The 26,048-nt window shown below is 35.2% G+C and overlaps 1 protein-coding gene across 2 annotated transcripts; it reads left to right on the forward strand.

Moving 5' to 3' along the window:
* The first annotated feature begins 1,330 nt into the window (after nucleotides 1-1,330).
* Nucleotides 1,331-26,015, forward strand: fhl1a (four and a half LIM domains 1a). Of its 2 annotated transcripts, none has more exons than XM_008420707.3 (6): nucleotides 1,331-1,602; nucleotides 11,413-11,594; nucleotides 12,649-12,826; nucleotides 23,151-23,320; nucleotides 23,397-23,583; nucleotides 24,512-26,015. In XM_008420707.3, the coding sequence occupies exons 2-6, from the start codon at nucleotides 11,439-11,441 to the stop codon at nucleotides 24,664-24,666; spliced, it is 846 nt and encodes a 281-aa protein (XP_008418929.1). In that variant the 5' UTR covers nucleotides 1,331-1,602; nucleotides 11,413-11,438; the 3' UTR covers nucleotides 24,667-26,015. The 2 variants fall into 2 exon arrangements, with proteins under 2 accessions (XP_008418929.1, XP_008418928.1); XM_008420706.3 differs by lacking the exon at nucleotides 1,331-1,602 and adding an exon at nucleotides 7,972-8,119.
* Nucleotides 26,016-26,048: the final 33 nt, after the last annotated feature.

Here is a 26,048-nt window from a genome sequence, read left to right on the forward strand (position 1 = left end):
GTTTTTTTTAGTTTCCTCCTCTGACTGGACCTAAATACCAACTTAAAAACATTTGGATATTTTTGTCTATTTAGGGAAAATAGCACTTGATAAAAACATCAGTAATGTGTTTATGCTTTTATAATCTTATTAATAAGTTTATGGTAAAGAGAAAATGTAGAATACATTGTTTTACAAAAGTATTTTTCACCTTTTGAGCTTTTTTAATGTTTTATCATGTTTCAACCTCAAATTTCAATGTGTTTAATCTGGATTTTGTTAATTTAAGATTGTGGAGTAGAAACAAAGATACATGTTTGTTTAGTTTTTTTATATATATAAAAATTTGAAGATATTTGTATTCAGACCCAAAGAGTCAATACTTTGTACACTGCAAAAACACAAAATCTTACCAATTATTTTTGGTCAAGTTTCTAGATCAAATATCTTAATACACTTGAAATTAAATTAAACTAACTTAAAAGTAACTTTTCAGCTATATATATATATATATATATATATATATATATATATATATATATATATATATATATATATATATATATATATATGAGCTTGTTTTAAGTTAATAATTTATTAATATTGATCAAAAATGATTAGTTCCATTGGCAGATTATTTCACTCATACATGGAAAATTGCAGTGAAATAATTTTTCATCAATTTTAAGGAATGAGTTACTTAAAACAAGCTCATATATCTTGCTGAAAAGTTACTTGTAAGTTAGTTTTGTTTTATTTCAAGTGTTAAGATATTTGCAGTAGAAACTAGACAAAAATACTTGGTAAGATTTTGTGTTTTTGCAGTGTAGGATTACATTTCACTGTTACAATGTGACAAAAAAGCGAAAAGGTTCAAAAGGTAGGAGTGTTGTTACAGTATAAAGGCTTTATAAATAAAGTTTATAAAGCCTTTATATCATTTAACTTGATCTTAGGTAACTCTGGCAGCTTTTAAGACAACAGACATAACCTCCTGATCTCTGAAATTTCACCCTGAAGTATCACAAACTGTCTCTTAAGGCTTGTTTGTGTTAAGGGAGGATGCAAACATCTACCAAAGCCCTTTGGGAGCTTTAAATCATATTTCTTAAGTAATTTTCAGAATTACTTTTTAGGTTACTGCAGGGTGCATGTGTTTGCTTTGGGTCAGGACTGAGTCATCTTGGTTTCTTTACCAAAGAAGGAGATGAGTGAGGCTGGAAGTGTCAAGTTAACAAATCCCCTACATTTTTTTAAATAGCTGTAAACAGCTGAAGTGCTGCCAAGATAAATTATGTAATAGCTGAATATTTCTGCAGAGCAGAGCTGTAACTATGTTGAGCCTCTTCTCCCATCGATGCAGAAAAATTATGACTACTTTCCACCGATTTCCGTTTCTGCAGAGCCAATGAGAACTAAGTAAGCGCTTGTAGATTCCTGGTTGAGGTCATTGTTTAGTGGGATTTGTAGGGCTCGCCTTTTTCTTTTTTTTCTTTTCCTCTCTTTTTTTTCAGCTGCGCTCTTTAAAGCTGCGCAGTCTGCGCTCATTTGAACCCTTTCCGTCAAACCCAGCGGACCGGACGCATCGCAGCTGGCGCAAAGTGACAGACGCTTTCTGCAGGGGTGAGTAACTGCTGCGATCATCAATTAGACCCTCCGTCCGGTTTTAATGATATTCAAGTTTATGGATGAATTTCATCATGAGGATATTGTTTGGTTCACTTAGGGACAGGTTTTTTCTCACTAGAGAGACACATGATTTCCTCGAGAGAGTCAGCAGAGATGAGGATTTACTAGTTACATTTACTCAATTACATTTACTTGCGTAACTTTCTTTTAAAAGTGTACTTTTAAGAGTATTTTTGTACTTGAGTAAATTTATTATGAAGTGTTGCTACTTTTACTTGAGTAAAATGTCTGATTCTCTCCCCACTGCGAGAAACCAAAAATTCACCAGACACACCTGCAGTTTTTATTAAAGTTTCATCATTTTTTATCGAAAGAAACTGATTTGGAAAGTTTTTTTCTTTTGACTGATTTTGTGTTGCTTATATGAATTATTGTCATTTTTGGTCGTTAAAATACCAAAATTTCCACTTAACTTTATATTTTGGTCCATCTGATAAATACTAAATAATTGATCATTTGATCAATATTGAGGAATTGAGTAGGCTTATTTCCAAATACTTCTTATTGAGTAATTTCTTGGATGGATACTTTTTACTTTTACTTGAGTAAAATATGTTGAAGTACTGTTACTCTTAGGGAGTACAAGTTTTGAGCACTCAGTCCACCTCTGGTAAGCTATAAGTGGTTAATTTCTTTAAATGTTTATAATTACTTATGGGGGAATGGTTTTACGAGCAACAAACGATGCACCAGACAACATCTCTGGTTATTTAATGTTGCATTTTAACGTTACGTGAAGCAGTTTAATTCAGTAATACATCAGGTGAAACTTTCTCTCCGAATGCATTTTACTAAATATTATGATTTAAGCATATTTAGTAGAAAGCCTCCAGAAGGATTTTCAATCTGGGGTTGGCACACCACAAAAATGCAGAAAAAAAGTTCTTTATTTTTATTTGTTTATCTGATATTTCTTTTGATGATTTTAGCCGATCTAAAATCTAGCTTATCTTTTTAAAAAGATGCACAAAACAAAAAAGCATATTATTGTCAAATAAATAAACACATTCTTCAACTCATTAGTTTGTCCAATTCTCCATTGAGTTCTTGACTAAACGTCAATTCAGTTCAATTCAATAAAAAAAAATACTTTAATAGTTGTTCTATGTAGTGTTTTATCACGCCACACCACTAGGTGGAGCCGCTGACAAGAAGTAAATGAGAAACGGTAGGAAGAGTAAGAATAATTACGGGACTGCGATTCTTCTTTTATTTCGTGTCTGATGCGCTTTGTTAAATATATGAACTGTCTTATTATTCCACACTTTTTTTTCAAAAATCCCAGAGAAAAGTTGAATAAAATATTTCATACGTAGCTCAGAATGTGTGAACTGGTAACAAGTAATCAAATCAAGTTTATCCAAGTAAATTTATTACGTTTATTAAGTTATCAAGGTAAAGAAACGTATATAAAGAAGTTTGATCAACTTAATTGAATTACTTGTGACCAACTAGCCCAATTGTCTTTAGTTTGGAGCTGCAATCTCCTTTTTAATGCAGCTTAATGTTGACAACCACTCTTACCTTTCTGACTGAGAGCAAAAATAATAAACAACACAATAAAATTTATTGTTGGCAGTTTCCTTCACTTTCAAAGCCCCTTATCTGCTTATAGGTGAAATTGCTCTGCGTAACTGTAAGGAAAACGATGGATGGAGCTTAATGTGCTCAGGATCAAACAGGAAACAATAGCTGCAGGCTTGTGTAACGTCACATCAGTGGTGCAAAATTCTTGAGTCATTTTGTTACATTTTGCTTCGAAACACTTTCTCATTTAATGTGGTCATGGTCAGAAAGTCCACAGGCTTTCTACATTTGATTTTCTGCAAATTTTTCCTTCTTTTTTACTCATTTTCAATGGCTTGAAAATGTCATTTAATTTTCAAGCACACTTGTGTTTTTCACCGATGAATCATTTAGGCAGGAAAAATTATCTAAACTCAGAAGAACCAAGAAATAAAAGGAAGTAATTTAGCACCGAAAAGGAAGTTTCCAAAGAGTTGTACAAGGGATATAGAGATAGTAAAATCTGACAGGATCCATGGCTTTGCCATGCTGCTCCTCTGCAGAAGACATTTTTTTTTAGATGTGGGACTTTTCCACTTTAGGAACATTTTCCACAGTATCTGGTTGAGTAAAAACAGATTTTATGGATACAAAGTTACCCCAGAACACAGCCCGCTCAGGGAGATTTTACTTTTGTCATTACCCTGAACATTTGAGGTGTAGCTTTTTGGGAGAAGAATAGTTGAAGAATAATTTCAGTGTTGTTGTAATTGTCATAGATTTTAGCGTTAGAAGTTAATCCTCCTGTTAAAATAATATTTTAGGGTTTTAAACAAAAGCAATTGCACAGATATATGGATTGATACACAGGTTTTAACTTTAAAAAGAAACAAAGTAGCTGCTGTTGTTGAATCATCTGGCATTATTTGTTAAATATCTGGTATAGTTAAATATTTCCTTAGAGTTCAAATCCATTTTAATTTCGTTTTTCGGTGTAATCATCGTGGTTACACCCAAAAATACCAAATACTTTTGGTATTTTCTTCCATGAAGAAACATTAAAACCTACTACAATTTAAAGCTGGATAATATGGCTGAAAAACGTATAGCGATTCATATCATTCAATATTGATAATTGTCAATTTTGATAATTATTGATTAGTTTTTTGTTTTAAGTACCGGTGGCTTGACCTTTTCTGTTTTGTCCACAGTTTTCACTACGGGTTGCTGTTTATTTATTTTAAGCTGCTGTGTCAGTCACTCAACAAGTTGTTGCTAGGCAACCAAAGAATGAATAGTTGCTAGGTAACCAAAAAGTGAAGATAGTTGATTCCATGAACCTTGCTTGAGTGGCTAACGTCTTTCCTCTGCCTACATCTCCCATAATTCTGTGCTGTTCTGGGTCAGCATTCAGCAGGTATTAAATATATTGAATATTCTATCAGATGTATGATCTATTGATATTTGATATTGATAAATAAACCCAGGACCTTCTTCCTGGTAACTGCACCCCTTTAATATCTTTCAAACAAATTCTGCATAATATGCTGCTGTATGCTCTTTTCTTTTGGAGGTGTGCAAAGGGGAAACATTTGAAACATTGAACAAAGACGAGACAAATTCAAATGTTTCCAAGGCAAAAGCGGACAAAGACCTGGAATAAAGGTGTTTGGGCAGATTAATTTAAAACAACCGAGGACACATTTACCATAAATTAAAGAATCCATGAGGAAATCTGTTGTATCAGAGAGTGTTTGACGACAATGTGAGATCATTTGTGAAAAAAGGAAGTTTGAAGATGAACTTTATTCCACAACATGACAGAAAATTCACCATGTTTCAATATGATGAGATGGAAAGTCTTGTGAAGAGCCAAAATCCAGATCTTTATCACTTGAAACATGATAGAAACTTCTAAAACATCTCACTACTGCAACCAAAGAGTCTGGTAAATGTTCCTCTGATTATTTCAACAGAAGGGGTAACATTGGGTAGCATATACAAACATTTTCCTCAGCTAGAAAATGCCTTTCTGTTAAATGAAACAATGTTAATTTTTGTTTAAACACATTAATCACATTATTTTCCAGAGGTTAGACTCAGATATGTGAGCATTTCTTGCTAAAATTCACTGGTGTGTCCTGATTTTGGCCCAGACTGTCTGCGCCCTGATCTCAATACCCTTTAAGTGTGTTTATGTGTGTAACCTGCTGAGCCCAAAGGTACTACTTGTGGCCATAAGCCGTTAAAACATGCGTCCCCTCCCTGTTTTTACACGGGATGCTGCCAAACCAACTACATGATGTCATTTAGGCGAGTGGGAGATTACGGCTCTTTCTCTGGCCTCCCTCCAGTATGACCTCACCAGCCTTTAAAAACCAAAATGTCTTTGTACGTGACTAGTGAATTAACCAAACTTTAATGGCAGAGAAGAAGCCCTTAGCCGTCGTCATTTCATAAACCACTTAAAGCAAATGCAAACTTGGGAGATGCAGCAGACTGAGGCAGCTCTGTGCCAGCTGTTCCTCAGGCAGAGAGGCACTTTTGTTGAGGAGACAGACCCATCACTCTTTCTTTTATTGCAAATGGAGCGGAGAGGAAGAAAGAGGGTGTGCCTTTGTGACGTCCACGTTGATGAATGGAGAGCAGCAGTGGCCCGGCGCTGCCTTAAATAGGCAACGCTGCTTATTTCTGTGAAGGCTGAGCAAACTGAGTGCAGGATAAACTGCTGTTCCCTTCACAAGCAGAGACTTCAACTCAATTTGAATGTTTGGTGGATTATAGAGCAACAGGAGGGCAGAAACAGGAACGAGAACGAAACGGCTGGAATAATATTTCTGTCAATAGTTTTGAAGTAATAGTGAAACGGTGACGGCGGCATGAGTGGGATTTGTTAGAAGCAGCAAATGGCTTTTAATGCTTAAAAATGAGGCGTTATCAGTTTATATTGTTATATGCAGCTCTGGAAAACATTAAGAGCCCACTGCACTGAACCCCACTGAAAACCAACTGGTTATTCCACCAAATACTGATTTCTGAACTCGTCCTGAGGTAAAACATTAGTGTTGTTGTTTATAAATGAATACAAGGTTTTTCTTTGCATCATTTGAGGTTTGAAAGCACCGCGTCTTTTTCCTTATTTTGACTGTTTCCCATTTTCTGGTAAAGCAAAGTTTTTGCTTTGAATTTCAGAAACATGTTAGCAGTATTTAGTAGAATAAAAGAACAAAAGTTAAAGTGGCCTCTCTTTGTCCAGAGCTGTAGCTCATATAGCTTAATTTGTTGATTATTAAAGAGCAGCTATTATGCACATTGTATTCGTTTGGGTTTCTACTGCTTCTGAAAATAAGAAATTCAAAGAAACAAACACCCAGCCAGTTTATGGAAATAAGGAAATGTCTGGAAAATAAGCCACTTCAAAAACCTCCAGAACTTAATGTCACAAGTCAGCAGCAACTGTGCCGTTACCTAGCAACCGCAGTGAAGCCCAGCCCGTTACCTAGCAACTCGAGTAGAACTAGGGCATTTTCTGTAAGAAATCAGTCAAAATGTAGTTTTAGGCAAGGGATCAATAAGGATACATCCACACTTAATCCCAGTTTGAATGGCTAAAATTAGATTGTCATTCCCAACCTTTTAAAGATCTGTTCACTTGTGGCATAGCGAGAGGAAAAAGGTGAATATTTTCTTTTTTTCTTTTCGTCTACCCAAAGAAAAACCTCCAATGTGTCGTTAATCAACATGAACCATTTATTTTCCTCCCGTATCAGCAGAAGGAACTGCCTCTTTCCTGTTTTGACTCCTGTGAGCCCAGTTGGAACCACAGAAACGTCCAACCTGCTCTAGTCCCGTCTCTGAGCGCCAGCCCCTTTGGTTTGGTTTGGGAGTGTTTGTGTGTTGATAGAGCTCCCCTCATGGCCTTTTGTCCACACATATTTTAGATCTCGGCATGTCTGGCTCTGCTAGCCAAACCCTGACCTTATGTCTGCGCGCAAACACGGCTCTGTGTGCGAGGAAGCATGCGGTGAGTCACTGCTCCTCCTGACGGACACAGTTTGGCTCAGGTCATCTGCTAACCAGATTTGGAGGGCGATGGAGGCTCATGAAAGTCCAGGGCAAAAGGTCACCTGTGGAAACAGGCCTGCCGCCGTGTAAACATGACTGTTGTTGCTACGGGTTACAGCCTGATGAGGCTACGCTTCATTAGATCCAAGCTAATGAAGCAAGATGTTCTGTTTCTCATCTCTAAAGCCGACAATGGAAACGTTTTTATGCAGTTGTTCTGCTTTCTGTCTCACATTAAAAAAAAAACTAATATGTCAGATTTAATCCCAACTCCTTTACTTCTGATACAATAACTGTTAGTTTTTAAGAGAAATTTAGAATTATTTCTGCTCATTTAAAGACAGCAGATTAACTAAATAGTCATAAATTTAACTGAACTAACCAAAAATCAACTATTTTTTGCAGATAAACTGAAAATAAATCGGTAATTACGGGTGCTTTCTTCACGTTTGTGGGTAAATGTTCCCCATCCAACCTGAGTCTTTCTCTGATTCATCTTTTCTGAAAGCAGTCGATTCATCCCGTCATTTGTTCATGATCTAAACACTCCAGCTAAACACCTCATGCTGGGGGAGTATCTTTATCCTCGGCCTGGGATTTCTCTTTATTCAACACCTGATGTCACTGTTCTGGAATCCAAAATATAATCTGTCCTCTGTCCATATTCTCTAATCCATATCCTAAAAAGGCCTGGAGAGGTGAAGGTTGGATTTGGATGAGGGGTCAGCGGTGGTCTGGGTCACAGAGGGGTATAAACGGGCCTCCGTAACACACTGATGCTCAGGGTTGCTCGGTTTGATGCTCTGTGGATCATAAAACTCAACATTTTCCTCCCGTCCTACCTGATCGAAATCAAACATGACTTTCTACAGGCATTCAGGTAAAAATTTATGAGTTTTTAAACAAAACATGGGAACTTTGTTCTTTTTTTATTTGTGTTTCCCTCAAAGAGGAGTATGTTCATCTAAAATCCGATCATCCCACTTGTTTCTGTGTTTCTACTATATTTTTATATTTGAAATGTACCTATGTATTATTATTTTATTCTATTATTTGACTTGCCTTCCAGAGTTGCTATTTTTTAAATTTTGTCGCATTTTCTTTTGTGCACAAAATGAATTCTGATATTTCAAAAAATCAGACAAAAAAAATCAGAATGTGTTTTCTATGTTTATTCTCATTCAGATTAACATTTTTATACCAAATTAAAGTTTGCAGCATAGCTGCATTTTTAGATTAGATTTTATTCCCAGCTATTTATGAGAGCTCATTGTTAAATTTACTCTAGGAAATTATTACATATAAAGTTCTGGGTCTGATTCTAATGAAAAAAGAAAATTTACATACAAAATAATCTGAATTTAAAGATAATCTTAGTTTGTTTGATGTTTAGAAAACATATAAATGTCACAGAGATTACATGTGGCAAAACTTTAAAGTCAAAATATCTGTTTCTCCTTATTGGAGGGAAATAATTAGTCAGGTGCTGAATAAATTGTTTTATTTTTCACTGCAGCAGTTTGCATGTTGAATCTGTTGTTTACTCATTTTTATGATGTGGTTTAAACTGTTTCTGCCACACAAACATCACTGACACACAAAATTATACAAAACCGTTTTCTAGTCAGCAGGTTCATGCAGTTGACCGAAAAACTGGAACATTATTTTTATTAAATGACTGACATCGATTTATTCCTCACAGGAACAAAGATTTTAATACCTGGAGTTTAGATTCATTTTAATATATTTAAAATACTCTCATAAAATGCAGTAAATAGTTGGTAGCAAATATATTTCTCTGAAAATATTTGAATTTAAGGAAGCAAAGCTCTTTAGATTGCGGCCCTGAGACACTTTAAGACATTTTTATTTGGGGTTTAAGTATTTTTTAAATTCCAGTTCTGTCATTTGTTAAATTTTTTTATGCCTGAAAAGCTTCTGCTACTTGAGATTAAAATGAAAAAAATGTCTTCTTGTGTATCTAGTTACATTTACTCAATTACATTTACTTGATTAACTTTTTAAAAATTAGTTTTAGGAGTATTTTTACTACACTGGACTTTTTGCTTTTACTTCAGTAACTTTATTATGAAGTATCTGAGTAAAATTTCTGGATTTTCTGGTGATTTTTGTTTTATCTTGACTGATTTTTTTTTGTTACTTGTAAGAATCATCGTCATTTTCATCCTAAAAATACCAAAAATTTGACTTGACTTTATGTTTTGGTCCATCTGCTGTTGTAATTTTTAAATATTAAATGATTGATCGTTTGATCAGTTACTCTGTACTGGATTAGACTTTTTACTCGAGTCATTTCATCCTCTCAACTTTTACTAGAGTAAAAATATGTTGAAGTTGTGCTGCTCTTATTTTAACACACATCTCTGGCTGTAAGGGATGAATCTGCCAGAACTGGAACAATATTAAGGAATTACTGACTTACATGAAGCTCTTTTATCTTCAGAAAAGTTACTTGTAAATCAATTTTATCTTATTTCAAGTGCATCAAGACATTTGAACTAGAAACTAGACCAAAAACACTTGGTCAGATCTGGTGATTTGCAGTGTTTGTGCAACATCATGCAAAACAACCCCACAATAAATGAAGATGTGGCTGCTGAGCTGGTGATGGGTCTGGCTCCGGTCTCTGGTCCCACTGTGACCTTTTCCACTGCAGAGGTCGTCTGTCCACAGGGACACAGTTTTGATAATCCCGTCCCTCCACAGCTGAGGGTGAGTGCATACCATCTCACTCGTTTGTTTGGCAGACGGCAGCTGCCACTCTGTTTGCAACAAAGATTAAAGCTGCGCCAACAATAGCTGCTTATCCCACTGCGGGGCCTTTCGACATTTTCCCCACTTTGGGAGGTTCTTGAAATAGATCCGCTGAGCGGCTCGGCTCGCCAGAAGCTTGAGTTGGTTGGACAGGTTGGGTTATTTCTGGGTTCGCTCTCCCTGCAGCACAGCTGCACATTGCTGCACCAAAACCTCTTCCATCCATCCACCCATCCATCCATCCATTCACACACAACAGGGGGACATGCCGCGCTCCAGGAGGGGGCCGTTTACCACATCCCATTAAAATAGCTTCATAAATATTTGTCTCGTTCCCATGGTAACTAGGACAAAATGTCATCCACCCGTTGTTTCCTGCTCGGTTCCTGTTATTGCCATCAGATCGAAACATCTGCGGCTGCAGGTATAGCGATCAGCTGATGGAGAAAACGACGCAGTTGCTGGAAACCAGAATGAAGAATAAGTCGAGTTGTTTCCCTGAGTTCAGAGGAGGTCCGTGGAGAGCGAGCCGACAGATAAAGCTCTGCAGGGGAAGTCAGATTAACGCAGCACAAGAAGCCGTCTGTGTGAGCCGGTTTACCTCATTCGCACCTCTGTCATCAGTTTGGTATGCCTCCGCAAGCGAACACATGGTCCTCGTTTAGCCTCAACTCCTGGTTCCACTTCAGGAAGTTATTCTCATAACTCAGAGACTTGGTCAGTAGTTGCATCCACTCAATTACATTTACTTGAGTAATTCTTTTTAGAAAAATATTACATTAAGGGGTATTTTTGCTGCGCTGTAGTTTTTACTTTTACTTCAGTAACTTTATTATGAAGTATTTCTACTCTTACTTGAGTAAAATATCTGGATTTTCTACCCACTGAATAAAAATGAAACATGTTTTGACCAGAAATTCACCATAAACAGACACACACCTGCAGTTTCTGCTAAAGTTTTATTATTTTTTTTATTGAAAGAAACTGATTTGGAAACATTTCCTTTGCCTGGTTTTATTATTTTTGCTATTTATATGAATTATTGTAATTTTTGTCCAAAATCTCCACTTAACTCCATATTTTGGTCCATCTGACGATGTAATTTTTAGATATTAAATGGTTAATGTTTTGATCTTTTTTTACTCTTAACTAATTTCTTGGCCGGCTGCTTTTTACTTTTACTTGAATAAAAATATGTTGAAGTAATGCTACTTTAACTGTTGGTAAAGTATTAATAACCTTTAATGCTGCAGCTACAAACCTTAATATATTTTATCAGAGAGACCAACACAAACAGAAGCACAATTATTAAAGAGAATAAAAGCTTAAATCAGCTTATTTTTGGACATAATTGCGCCCCCTGCATTTTGATTTAACCCTTCACTGACTTTGCTTCAGGTCCCAGGAGTTACCTCACCTCCACCATGACTGATCGCTTCGACTGCTACTACTGCCACGACAACCTGCACGGCAAGAAGTACGTGAAGAAGGATGAGAAGCACGTTTGCACCAAGTGCTTCGACAAACTCTGCGCCAACACCTGTGCAGAGTGCCGACGCCCAATCGGAGCCGACTCAAAGGTAAGAAACCAAGGTGGACGACGGACTTTACGCGATCAATTAAAACAAAATAGAGCAAAAAGAATAAAACTTATTGAGAACTGTGGAGTATTTTTGTTTGCTCTGATCAAACACACTAAAACTCAAAGTGGATGAAACTAAATACTGGGAAATCCTGGTGGCTGACGTTCATTTTCCTAAACATACGAACATGAAAAAAGTCAGTTCTATCAATAATTGGGATCAGAATGGCCTAGTCAAAGTACAAGCTTAAGAAGGCTGGTTGTCCTGGATTTTACTCACAGGAATCCCAGAAAAAGGCAAGTAAATACCTCTGGAAAACCATCAAATTATCGTCTATTTCACAAATATGCTCTGTCACATACACTGCAAAAACACAAAATCTAGTATTTCTAGTGCAAATACTATTAAATTAAAACTAACTTTTCAGCAAGAAATAGGAGATCGTTTTAAGTCAATGGTTCTTTAATATTTATGAAAAAGTGCATGTTCCACAGATGGAAGATTATTTCATTCACAGGAAGATGTTTTTCCCCATATAAGCTCCTATATGTTGCTAAAAGTTACTTGTCGTCTCAGTACACTTAAAATAAGACAAAACTAACTTGCAAGTAACTTTTTTATCAGGATATAGAAGCTTGTTTTGAATAAAAAAATCCCAATTTTAATGTTGATACACAACAAAATGTAACTAGTTTCTCATTTGGTGACTGTATGTTGTTTTTATGACTTTTTATTTTTGTGTTTTAATGACACTTTGAACTGCCGTTTTACTGAAATGTGCTATATAAATAAACCTGATTGATAATGTTGATGGAAACTTACTAGATCCACAGGCAGATTGTTAGTTTTTCAGCAATATTAGGGAATCATTTACTTAAAACAAGCTCCTATATGCTGCATGTTAGTTTTGTCTCAATTCAAGTGTGCTGAGATATTTGCACTATAGAAACCAGACCAAAAATACCTCACAACACGCTGTGTTTTTGCAGTGTGAAAGCTTGATGATATTTGCAGGACGCTTTCTAAACGTACCCTCTTTGTGTTTGTTTAGGAGCTGCACCATAAGAACCGCTACTGGCATGAGGATTGTTTCCGATGCGCTAAATGCTACAAGCCGCTGGCTAACGAGCCGTTTAGCGCCCGAGACGATGGCAAGATCATGTGTGGGAAGTGCGGCTCCAGGGAGGACGGCAACCGCTGCCAGGGCTGCTACAAGGTGGTGATGCCAGGTGGGTCAGACTGTCTAAGACAAACATTATATGATGTTCTATAATGTTTGTCTCATGGTTATAAATGAGGACGGAACAACACTGATTGCCAGTGTTGAGTCAACAAAAACTTCACTAAATAAATAGTTTTAAACCAGATCTTTGGGCAAAGAAAGTTAATCCCAATTTCTATTCTTGAATCTATAAAAAATACACATTAAAACAGTAGTTGGTGTATGAATACTGTAAATGCAAGAAGATGAAACCTTGTATTGGATCAACTGAAGGAGGAGGATGCAATGGCGTGTTAGGGCCACTGTAGAGGTAAGAAAACAAAACGGAGGAAAAAATTCAAACATTTTGAGATTAATCTCAGAAGTTTTGTAGAAATAAATGTTTTTAATTTCTGAGATTGAAAAGTTGAATATTTGCTGGAAAAAAATTCTTACATTTTTAGACTAATCTCAGAAATTTTGTAGAATTTTTTTTAGATTTCTGAGATTGAAAAGTTGAAAATCTGCTCGAAGAAAAGTCAGAAAATTTGAACTTAATCTCATAGAAAAAAAGGAAAGTCAAACATTTGCTGGAAAAAAAAAATCTTAAAAATTCTCTAGAAAAAAATTTCAAAAAGATTTTCCAGTCAAAATATTTTATATGGAAGCCCATTTCCGCCATGAAAAAAAAAAAAAGCTAAACAGGAAGTCATAATTATGAGATTTAAAGTCATAATTTCGACTTTCAAAGTCATAATTATGAGATTTAAAGTCATAATTTCGACTTTCAAAGTCATAATTATGACTTTCAAAGTCATAATTTCGACTTTCAAAGTCATAATTATGAGATTTAAAGTCATAATTTCGACTTTCAAAGTCATAATTTCGACTTTCAAAGTCATAATTATGAGATTTAAAGTCATAATTTCGACTTTCAAAGTCATAATTTCGACTTTCAAAGTCATAATTATGACTTTCAAAGTCATAATTTCGACTTTCAAAGTCATAATTATGACTTTCAAAGTCATAATTTCGACTTTGAAAGTCATAATTATGAGATTTAAAGTCATAATTTCGACTTTCAAAGTCATAATTATGACTTTCAAAGTCATAATTTCGACTTTCAAAGTCATAATTATGAGATTTAAAGTCATAATTTCGACTTTCAAAGTCATAATTATGAGATTTAAAGTCATAATTTCGACTTTCAAAGTCATAATTATGACTTTCAAAGTCATAATTTCGACTTTCAAAGTCATAATTATGAGATTTAAAGTCATAATTTCGACTTTCAAAGTCATAATTTCGACTTTCAAAGTCATAATTATGAGATTTAAAGTCATAATTTCGACTTTCAAAGTCATAATTTCGACTTTCAAAGTCATAATTATGACTTTCAAAGTCATAATTTCGACTTTCAAAGTCATAATTATGAGATTTAAAGTCATAATTTCGACTTTCAAAGTCATAATTATGAGATTTAAAGTCATAATTTCGACTTTCAAAGTCATAATTTCGACTTCAAAGTCATAATTATGACTTTCAAAGTCATAATTTCGACTTTCAAAGTCATAATTATGAGATTTAAAGTCATAATTTCGACTTTCAAAGTCATAATTATGAGATTTAAAGTCATAATTTCGACTTTCAAAGTCATAATTATGAGATTTAAAGTCATAATTTCGACTTTCAAAGTCATAATTATGACTTTCAAAGTCATAATTTCGACTTTCAAAGTCATAATTATGAGATTCAAAGTCATAATTTCGACTTTTCCAAAAAAGTAGACATGCTGTCTTGTATGAGATTTACACAGTATTCCATTTGATTTGTCTAACCAGTAAAACACAGATTTTTCTCCTTTTAATGGATTATAAACAAATTGAGGAGTATTTCAGATGTGGTTTAACCAATGATGAAATTCTTGCTTTGCTGGCTGAGGTTCATGGGGTTATTCTTAGCAAGAGGACACTAGAAAGGATTCTTAATAAGAAGAAACTTTGGCGCCGAAAGAACAAAACTGATGTGAGTGGAGTGGCAGCTTTCATTCGTCAGCAACTTGAAACCTCTGGACAATGTCACGGATATCGATGGATGCACCAAAAATGCTGGATGAATGGTATTGTTACAGACAGGGAAACAGTTCGAGTCCTTTTACGCTTACTAGATGGTGAAGGAGTGGACCTAAGGTCAAGAAATCGACTGAGGAGACGGATTTACTATAGTCGTGGTCCAAACTATGTTTGGCATATGGACGGCTATGATAAGCTGAAACCATTTGGAATTGGGATCAATGGTTGCATTGACGGTTTTTCCAGAAGGCTGATATGGCTTGAGGCATACAAAACAAATAATGATCCAAGAGTCATTGCTGGATACTTCATGGATGCAGTGATTAATGCTGAGGGTTGTCCTGAAAGACTGAGAGTGGATTTAGGGACAGAAAATGTTAATGCAGCTGGCATGCAAAGATATTTGCATCTTACAGAAGATCAACCTGAAAGTGATAATGTAATATCTGGTCCAAGCACTGGAAATCAGCGGATTGAAAGATGGTGGTTGACCCTGCGAAGTGAATGTATCCAGTTCTGGATGGACCTCTTTGACAAACTGAAAGCAGATGGTCACTTCTCGGACAACTTCTTGGACAAAGCCTTGATTCAGTTCTGTTTTCTCCACATAATACAGGTGAGCTTGATTTGAGCTGCTCTGTCTTCTCACCTATTGAAAATATTTATAATTGCTATAAAGTGGTTATAATGTGCAAAGATTTATTTTCTGAGTATGATACTAAATTAATAGCACATTTTAATATTGCATGTTTGGGTAGTTGCTTGACTTAAACTTCCCTGTTTTGGGATAAATAGCAGTCATGCTAGATTCACACTTCCGTTTTACTTTTGAATGCTTATTTCAAAGCTATGAGTTTAGTCGGGTTTTTGTTTTCTTCTAGAAAGAACTAAATGAAGTTGCTTCAGCTTGGGACCACCACAGGATACGTCCAGCACACAATTCACGAAGTCCTCATGGGCGACCATTCATAATGTACACAGTACCTCAGGCGTATGGAACCAGAGACTATCTACACAGCATTGACTTGAACAGGGTTGAAGCCTGCTTGGAAAACTGTGTTTTCAAAGACTTTCCATGCGATGAAGATGTCTTCAGTATTTGTGTGGACCTGATTTCAGAGCATAACCTGGATGTCACAGATGATGTGTTTGCAACAACTGATCTGTACATAAGACTCAGACAGCTGATTACCAGAGATTTGGAGCTGCAGTGATAAATGTAAAAACATTTTGTTGCGTTGACAGTTTGCTACCTCATCACTAATTTGGACTTCAGTAGATATTTGATGACATTCTGAGAGTGCCTGCATTTGCTTTAACACATTGTTACACCAGAATAAATATGGGTCAAAACCATTCACAAGATCTGTAAACAAGGAGACACTAAAATAAGATCAATGCATGCTGAGCTGATAAAATAAGTCTGACATTAGAAAAATATATTGATACATTGCACTAGTATGGTCAGATGATTTTTGGTTTTGATATTTTCCCTTTATTATCAATATCATTGCATTACAGTTCTAACATTATGCTGATTCTTAAACAGGAAATAAAGGAATTGAGAACTGCAGTAGAAACCTCATTATTTTTCAGGTGTGCAACCCAATGCTGATTTAAAGCTTCCCCCACCCCAAATAAATCACACATATAAACTGGAAAAAGTGGTTTATTGTACTTCAAAATTAAAGTCTCTACATAGCCATTACAGACACCTTTGAGTTTTTTAAGTAATTCTTTAAGATAATGACAATGCTTCAAGGTGTAAAAAAGAAAGAAAAAAGTGTTCTTTTTCAGTTTTCTGGTTAAATCTGATATTGAGTAACTGTAATGGCACCAATCTGTTACTGAAAATATTTTAAGGTTATGTTACTTATAACAAAAATATTAATAAAATGCTGAGTAAACAAAAGAACTGTTTTCAGGAATAAGGGTAAATAAAACACTTTACTCCATTTCTCCCAGAACCACATTCAAACAGAGTAGCAACATGTTCATCCACTGAACATTTAAATTGTGACTAATATAAGAAACAAAACATCTGAAATTATTCATAAATTATTTATACAACTAAGAGCTGCTTGTTTACAAGCGTGGCGGCCATATTTTATTTTTAATTGCGGAATAAACCAGCTTTTTCAGCCTCAAGTAAAATTATTAAAAGTAAAAAAATTCTTGTAACAATACAAAATCTTTAAATTTATTAAACCCAAAATATTGAGAAAATACATTTTACGGCCAACTTAAATTTATGCTTTAAACTTTAACTTTGGAGAACTTAAACAGAAAAAAAAACATAAACACTAGTAGGAAAGTGCCTACTGAGACATTGCAGGTCTTATAAATACTCCAGAGAAAAATAAATTGCAAAAAGTAGAAAAAAACTGTTAAGATAATGCTAAACTTTGAAAGTTTAATACAAAAAGATTTGGTAACACTTTATTTGAAGGGGTGTGCATAAGACTAACATGACACAGTCATAAACATGACATAACTCCTGTCATGAACATAATGAAGTCTTTATGAATGTTTATGACTGTTGTCATGAAGTGTCATTCGGTAAATAACGACACTTTTAATGCAAAGTTGCTCTAAAAGTTAAACTGAAAGTCCATTAAAAATGCCAACTTTGCATGAAATTATCATAATTTACAAAATCATGCAAAGTTGGCATTTTTAATGAACTTTTAATGCAGCCTTTAGAGCAACTTTGCATGAAAAGTGTCATTATTTACCGAATGACACTTCATGACAACAGTCATAAACATTCATAAAGACTTCATTATGTTCATGACAGGAGTTATGTCATGTTTATGACTGTGTCATGTTAGTCTTATGCACACCCCTTCAAATAAAGTGTTACCAAAGATTCCTTAAACTCATATGTTCTTCAGCTGATGTCTGTTACACTATATCCATCACCCATACACTACTTTCTAGGACCTTGTTTATTTCGTGTCGAAACTCTGGATAGTTATCATAATTAACTGGCAACTCTAGGTAGCAACCGCATGTGTGGGCAACTGGCCGTCTCTGAATACCTTGAAGTTGAGTGAAGCTAACACTGATAGTTTTTTGAAGAAACAAATCAGATCCTGTGCAGAACCGAAGAAAAAGTGACAGGTGTTGTGAGTCTGATTCTCTGAGATAAGAACTTAAATATTTGCTGATGTTTTTCTGCTGTGCATTTATGACTGCAGGGTATACAATTGACTGTATAACCTTTCTTAATGTTGGCTGGAGATTTTCATATGCAGCTGTAATACTTTCCATCTCTGACTTCAGCGGGGAAAGGACAGTGCTCCACTGTTCAATAACAAAGGCAGGTTCCTGAATGAGCTTTTGGTGGGCAAGTTCCTCAAGTAGTAGCTCAATGTTATCACCTGTTGGTACTCTTCGACAGTTATGGATATCCATGATTTCCAGAAGCTCTTCTCTGTCAACACTCTGAAAATCTGAAAGGCAAGATTCAAACATCATTCGATCGTACTCTGTAACATACCTTAAAAAGCTATCAACAAGAGGACTCTTTATAGAACCAAGAACTGCTTGTTCTAGTATTACTGGAGCAAGTTTTATAGGCAGGTACTTCTGTTTTTGCCAGCCAAAGGCAATAATTCGGCCAATGCTTTCCCATTGTTGCTGTCCAAAATCATGACGCAAGTAGGGCACCTTAAAGTTATTGCCCATTGTGCACTGTTCATAAAAGTCCTGCCAAAACTCAGAGAGGACATCCCTCAAAACTCCTCCATCATCAATAGCCTTTTCTCGCCTTCCGTCAGGAAGCACCACTTGAATGCATATGTCCTCCTGAGTGACACCTGGATCACAAAAATGTGAAATTAGTTCTTTCAGGATCTGGCCACGATGAAGAACAAGGATTTTCTTAATCCCTTCTCTCTGAACAATGGGCTCGTTCAAAGAATCAAATAGTGAAGAAGAAAGCACTGGACTAGATGGCTGTGGAGACAGAGGAAGGGTGTCATCAAGACTGAGACTATCTGTGTTAGAAATGTGTCCTGTGAAAAAGGTGACAGTGCCACTGTCTTCTAAAATGTCCCCGTTGATTCCTGCATGTAGCTCTTGGACATTGGACAAATCAGCCATGTCATCAGTAGAGTAAACTAGGTGAACATTATCACTGCTGCTGTTTGTCAGGACACTGTTGGTTCCAACATATATGACATCAATGCTGTCTGGTGCTTTGGATTGAGTCAGTAGAGACTGAGACTGAGAGCGAGTAGAAAAACTAAAAGTGTCTTGGTCATTTCCACTGAGGTTGTCTGGTTCTGAGTCAGTGCCAGTGTCCTTCTTTTTGGTTGTTAGGTAAAATCGCAAAACCGGGAGTTTTGTCTGCTCATAAAGTTCTCCAACAGTAATATGTTCATCAAGTGAATGTTCCTGAAAATCTGTCATGTCAACCTCAAAATCTGTAATTCTTCCCTGTGAATTTCTTTGAGACGGAAAAAACAAACCCACTGCCTTCTCAATTAATTCATTTTTCTACAGTCCTTTGACACATCAATTTTTCTTGTTCCACCACCTTTCTTTGTCCGAACTTGAAAAAACTTCCCATCTCGAGAATTCATCCATCCTATCTCAACTTTTCGAACACTTTTTGAGCATTTCTGATGCTAACATTTTCTGAGATCTGCTTTTGATTGTTGCCTTTGTTCCTTGAAATCTTGGCTCTCAATCGGTCAAAAAGTTTTGATTTCCGGCCAGCAGGATCATTTTCCCTTCGTCTGCAATATCCGAGAAGTGCCAGTCGGTCACCATAAGATGGGAGATACTCCTTAAGCTGCTCATCTGTCATGAGCAGAAGGACACTGGAGTCAATCTAGAAAAAAAAATGTTAAAACAGTTATTTAACCTATAAAAATGGGGGGAAAACAGTAAAAACAGTCACATGATAAAACTGATCTGTCTTCACCATGTCTCTATAATAGTGTTGTATGATAACTTCTAAATGTACTGATTTCCTTAGCAATCTAGCTACCTTATCCTTTTGCAGTCGTTGTATGACTTCCTCTGAAACATCCCGTGATTTTAAGAAGTCATATATCTCATCCATCCTGTGAGAATTACACACAATAACTAATGAATAATGTCTAATAAAATATAACATTGCAAAAGATTTATTTTGAACATGATAGTAGGGCTGGATGATATTACTGAAAAACATTTCACGATACATTAGTTCATATTAATATTTTTTTTATTTTTTAAGTATCTGAAATACAGCCAAACTGGTGATGTGACCTTTCCCATTTTATACACAGCTTTCACACCATAATGTTTTTTAAAAACATTTATGAGGCACAGTGGTGAAACATAAAACTGCTGCTCCGCAAGTTACTCCACAGCTTGTTGTTAGTTCACCAGAGTTAAATGATGCCATCAACCTAGCTGAGCTAGCCTTGAGAGGTTGAGTAGCATTGACTCTGCCTACATCCTCCAGAATGGTATATGGTTCCGGATCAGAGTTCAGAGAATATTCTATATATTGAATATTCTATCAGACTTACTATCTATTGATATTGATCACGTGTGTGTTGTGATACATATAACTGATTTATTCTCCAACCCTACATGGCAGATAGAAACTGTATTTCAAACTCAAGCTCCTGCTAAAAAAATCAAGATAATAGACAACCAAACAGCTGTGCAGATTTGCAATAATAAACCAATACAAAAAGAAACTACATAAAAGTAATAAAGAAAACTCTACCAGTGTTTCCACAACTAAATGGTAAATTGTAGAGCTTAAGTCTGAAAGTTCTGTTTACATTTTTCCCCTAAAATATTTTAATGGTTGATCAATTCTCAAAATGAAATTCTCATCTTTATAAAACAGTGAAATACATGAACATAATCAGAATGATTTTAGTTTTGATCTTAATTACTTTTATTTAAACAGACAATATTATGAATTGGATTTTCACAAGAGTTGCAACTTACCTCTGTTTAGGTTTAGGTTCAGGTCAAAGGAACCTCCTCTGTCTCTTTTGTAGGTATCCTGAAAGTTGAGTAAAGTTAAAGAGTTAAAATTTTCAACAGGGCCTGCTTGTTTTAGGGATTTTTTAAGTTCCTTGTTTTTCTATTTTTCTTATTTTTAATTGCTTTTAGAAATATTGTCAATCTAAAGCTGTAGATCTCCAGCATTAGCTTAAGTACATAAAACTGCTAAGAAAACAGTTTGAAAACTGATGCATATTGTACTTGCATATTTTACTCTTGTCTATATATCGACAAAAACAATTTAACGGGAAAGATAGTGAATCACATTATGCATAACAAAACGTGCATACAACAAGCTGTGGAGTGAGCTTTAACCTACTAGCTAGTGCTTGTATTTATGCCACAAAATAATTATACATATTAACTTGTTGAATTTTTCGAGTACATTAACGAACTTCTTATCGCACTGAAATAAAAACGATCTAATAAAAAAAAAAACACTGTTAAATATGCTAACAAAGTTAGCACGCTCTGACGGTTAACCTGCAGCTAGCTCACTTTGCTGAAACAACGACCGATGTACACACCACCACACGATGAAAAAGCATTTAAAACGAAGGAATATAATCAGAAACTATCCAGCAGCTTTTTTCCTGATACTTACAGTTCACTCGTTTACATATAAAGCCAGTTCTGCAGGCGTTTCCATGGCGACACAAAACTAACTAACACAACTATAACCAAATAAAATAAAAAATGGCGAACCGACCTTTTACTGACTCTTAACCCAATAGCAAATGTTACGGAATAATGAGTTATAATTATGCTTACCTTGGATTTAGGATCATATTAACTGGGAGCTGGAGCACGCTGTTATCCTAAGGAGGCTTGTCTCCAACTGCTCCGGTATCTCATAATTATGACTTTGAAAGTCGAAATTATGACTTTGAAAGTCATAATTATGACTTTGAAAGTCGAAATTATGACTTTGAAAGTCGAAATTATGACTTTAAATCTCATAATTATGACTTTGAAAGTCGAAATTATGACTTTGAAAGTCGAAATTATGACTTTAAATCTCATAATTATGACTTTGAAAGTCGAAATTATGACTTTGAAAGTCATAATTATGACTTTGAAAGTCGAAATTATGACTTTGAAAGTCATAATTATGACTTTGAAAGTCGAAATTATGACTTTGAAAGTCGAAATTATGACTTTAAATCTCATAATTATGACTTTGAAAGTCGAAATTATGACTTTGAAAGTCGAAATTATGACTTTAAATCTCATAATTATGACTTTGAAAGTCGAAATTATGACTTTGAAAGTCATAATTATGACTTTGAAAGTCGAAATTATGACTTTGAAAGTCATAATTATGACTTTGAAAGTCGAAATTATGACTTTGAAAGTCGAAATTATGACTTTAAATCTCATAATTATGACTTTGAAAGTCGAAATTATGACTTTGAAAGTCGAAATTATGACTTTAAATCTCATATTTATGACTTTGAAAGTCGAAATTATGACTTTGAAAGTCATAATTATGACTTTGAAAGTCGAAATTATGACTTTAAATCTCATAATTATGACTTTGAAAGTCGAAATTATTACTTTAAATCTCATAATTATGACTTTGAAAGTCGAAATTATGACTTTGAAAGTCATAATTATGACTTTGAAAGTCGAAATTATGACTTTAAATCTCATAATTATGACTTTGAAAGTCGAAATTATGACTTTCAAAGTCATAATTATGACTTTGAAAGTCGAAATTATGACTTTGAAAGTCGAAATTATGACTTTAAATCTCATAATTATGACTTTGAAAGTCGAAATTATGACTTTAAATCTCATAATTATGACTTCCTGTTTAGCTTTTTTTTTTTTTTTCATGGCGGAAATGGGCTTCCATAATTTTAAGCAAATTTTTTCTTTAAGATCAGAAATTTCTAAGATTTTGCTCAAGAAAATTTCTCAGATTAATCTAAAAATGTCAGTTTTTGGGTGAAAATTGACTCCTTTTTTCCCCTCCATCAACAACGACCTCTGGGTCACATAGATACATTTTATCTGCTGCGGATCATCTTTGCCCAAACCTCACATTTCATCTTTTGTCTCCTAATTATTTTTAGTTTTAATTTTATATACGGCTGTCCAGTATGTGGTCATGCTCAAACCCATGAAGTGAACAGAATGAGTCCAACAACAGAAAACAGCTCTGAGGCATCATCCAGAAAAACATTACAGTATATAAATTCACGTTTCTTTAAATGCACTTCATAAAGTTTGAGCAGTCGCTGTTTTGTGCTTCAGGGGCGCAGAACGTGGAGTACAAGAACAAGGTGTGGCATGACGAATGCTTCACCTGCTTCGAGTGCAAGCAGCCAATCCGCACGCAGAGCTTCCTGGCCAGAGGCGATGACATCTACTGCGCTCCGTGCCACGAGAAGAAGTTTGCCAAGAAATGCTTCAAGTGCAAGCAGGTATGAAGCCAGCGGGTTGTTGTTGCTGTCGAGTCTTTCTGAGCTCAGCGTCGTGACCAGCGTGCTGCTCTCACAGCCCATCACCTCTGGAGGGATCAGCTACCAGGACCAGCCCTGGCACTCGGAGTGCTTTGTGTGCGAGACGTGCCGTAAACCTCTGGCGGGATCGCGCTTCACCTCCCATGAGGATCACGTTTACTGCGTGGACTGCTACAAGACCGACGTGGCCAAGAAGTGCCACGGCTGCAAGAACCCAATCACAGGTCGGACCGGAGTTTAATGTTTGGTCTTTATTTTTTTTTAAAAAGAAAGAAATGGACACACTGGGTTTGAACCGGATCTAACCCTGACAGCAGAAAGATTAATAATAATTTACTACATCTTTTCACAACATTCCACTTTTGTTTTAAAAAATAAATCACATTTGTATATTGTGGACAACTTCATCTGCTTTTTAAATACTTAAAACCTGAAGTCATGTTGTTCTGTAGGTTCAGTCCAAAAAAACAAACTAAAAACTAAATATTAACAAAATAGAGAATCCCCGAGAATGTTCTCCTTATTTATTCTATTTTGGTATTTTTATTCATTAAATGCTCTCTGTGCAAACTACAACTTTGAAATTTCCTTTAATTTAAATCAACACGATCGCATTTAGTACGATTAGAAAATCAAAAATAGGAGAGTTTTCCATGTTATAATGTAAAAATTGACAGTTTCTTTAGTCAGGCTGGTAAAATATTAGGAAAAAATATTAGACCATTATTAATTTTTGACTTTTTCCATTGTAACAATTAAAATCAGAAATAAGGGCAGTAAAATCACTAAATAAAGTCTAAATACATGGAGGTATTAATCTCTCTCACCATATGCTACTCTGATTGCAGCTTTTCACATTTATATTAAGAAACTGTTTGCAATTCACTCTACATTATTATTTTTAAGATACAGTAAATCATTAAGATACTGAAATAATTCAAGAGATTATTTTTAGCAGAACCTACAGTAAAAAAAAAGCTCAAAATATTGTAAATATTGGGATTTAAATTTCTCCACTAAGGCTTAAAAAGAAGCACTGAAGTCTGATTTAAGATCCCAACCCAGATGTGTTGATTTCTGGGTAAAGCGACGGCGTTGGTGTTGATTTTTCCTGTTAACTGAAGTTGATGCCAGCCCACGTCTGCTCTCCAGGGTTCGGCCACGGCACCAACGTGGTGAACTACGAGGGATTCTCCTGGCACGAGTATTGCTTCACCTGCAAGAAATGCTCCCTGTCCCTCGCCAACAAGCGCTTCGTCATCAACGCAGAGCAGATTTACTGCCCCGACTGCGCCAAGAAGCTGTGAACAGAAGACTTGTGATTCACGAGGAAACTGATTTGTATGGAAGACAATTAGGGCCACCGAAAAAAAAAAAAAGACTTTTCTCATAATTGTGTCAAAATTTAAGTATCTAAACATTTTTAAGTGTTTGTCAACAATGTTAGCATATAAAAAATATTCGTTATAAGGTTTATAACATAACTTTATCCACACTGAAAGCCTGTCTCAAATTTGATAGATTTTAATTTTAAGACTAGAATTGCAAAGACAATTTGAACATTTCTAACAAATTTTCAACTTTTAGAGCACAAGAAATTTCCCTTTTTTTCTAAAACATTTGCTTTTTAAAAAGTCTGAATAATTTTTTCAGTGGCCCTAATCCTCTTCTGCAGCTTTGAGTTTAGTTTGTGATTCAAACTGAATTATTTCAGAATTAGGATGCATGCCGTTTTTTTTTTTGTTTGGTGAATCAAGATAAGACTCGAGGTTTCTGCAATCTGCTTTTGCACTAAAGTTTCCGATCTTCAGCAATGCAACATGTCTCAGTTTCTGGAGTTCGTCTCCAATATGGCAGCAGAATTTACAAAGTGGGATTATAATCTGATGGGGATTCTCTCTTGCCTTGTGTTTCTAACGTAACTGTAGTGCCTTAAAGGAATCGTTTCTGGATGAGATGCTTTTATTCTGCCAGTTGCTGCTCAAGCACAACAGCTTTTATGTTACATGTTAGACGTTTTGGTTTTATGATCCATGCTGAATAATCTGACGAGGTATTGGAGCCGCTGTGGATAAAAAAGGTGCATTTCTACCAAAAACTTAGACATTTTCAGATTAATCTCAAAATTGAGATTTCTAAAACGTATGAATTTTCTAGAAAAATAAGTTGAAATTTCTGAGTTTCAAAAGTAAAAAAAAAGACTTGAAACTCTGAAAATCTCCAAAAGTTAAAAGTTTGCCTTTTGAAACATTCCAAGTGTTTTCCTAGAAAATTTCAGTCTCAAAATTTGATTCTTTTCTAGCAATTTTTCAAGCAAAGAAATTTCCAAGTTTCTTTGTAGAAAATTTCTGAAAATGTCATTTTTTTCTTATAAATTTTCAACATTTGGAGCTCAAAAATTTCCAAGTTTCTTCACTAGAAAATTTGGGATTAATCTAAAAGTTGCCAAGTTTTTTCTAGCAAATTTTTTACTTTTGGAGCTCAAGAAATTTCTGGGGGGTTTTTCCCCTAGAAAACTTCTGAAATCAATCAAAATTCTTTTGAAGGTTTTTAGCAAAATTGTACTTTTCCCCCCCCTCATGTATAACAGCCCTAAAGCCATCGTAGCATAATAAACCTGCTGCGTAGCTAAAAGTTGAAGCTTAAAGGAAACAAAGACGTGTGGAGCTCGTTTGTCTTTTCTTTGGCA

This window comes from Poecilia reticulata, chromosome 10 (assembly GCF_904066995.2).
Source record: "Poecilia reticulata chromosome 10, P_reticulata-male-v2, whole genome shotgun sequence".
In the NCBI taxonomy this organism is placed as follows: domain Eukaryota; kingdom Metazoa; phylum Chordata; class Actinopteri; order Cyprinodontiformes; family Poeciliidae; genus Poecilia; species Poecilia reticulata.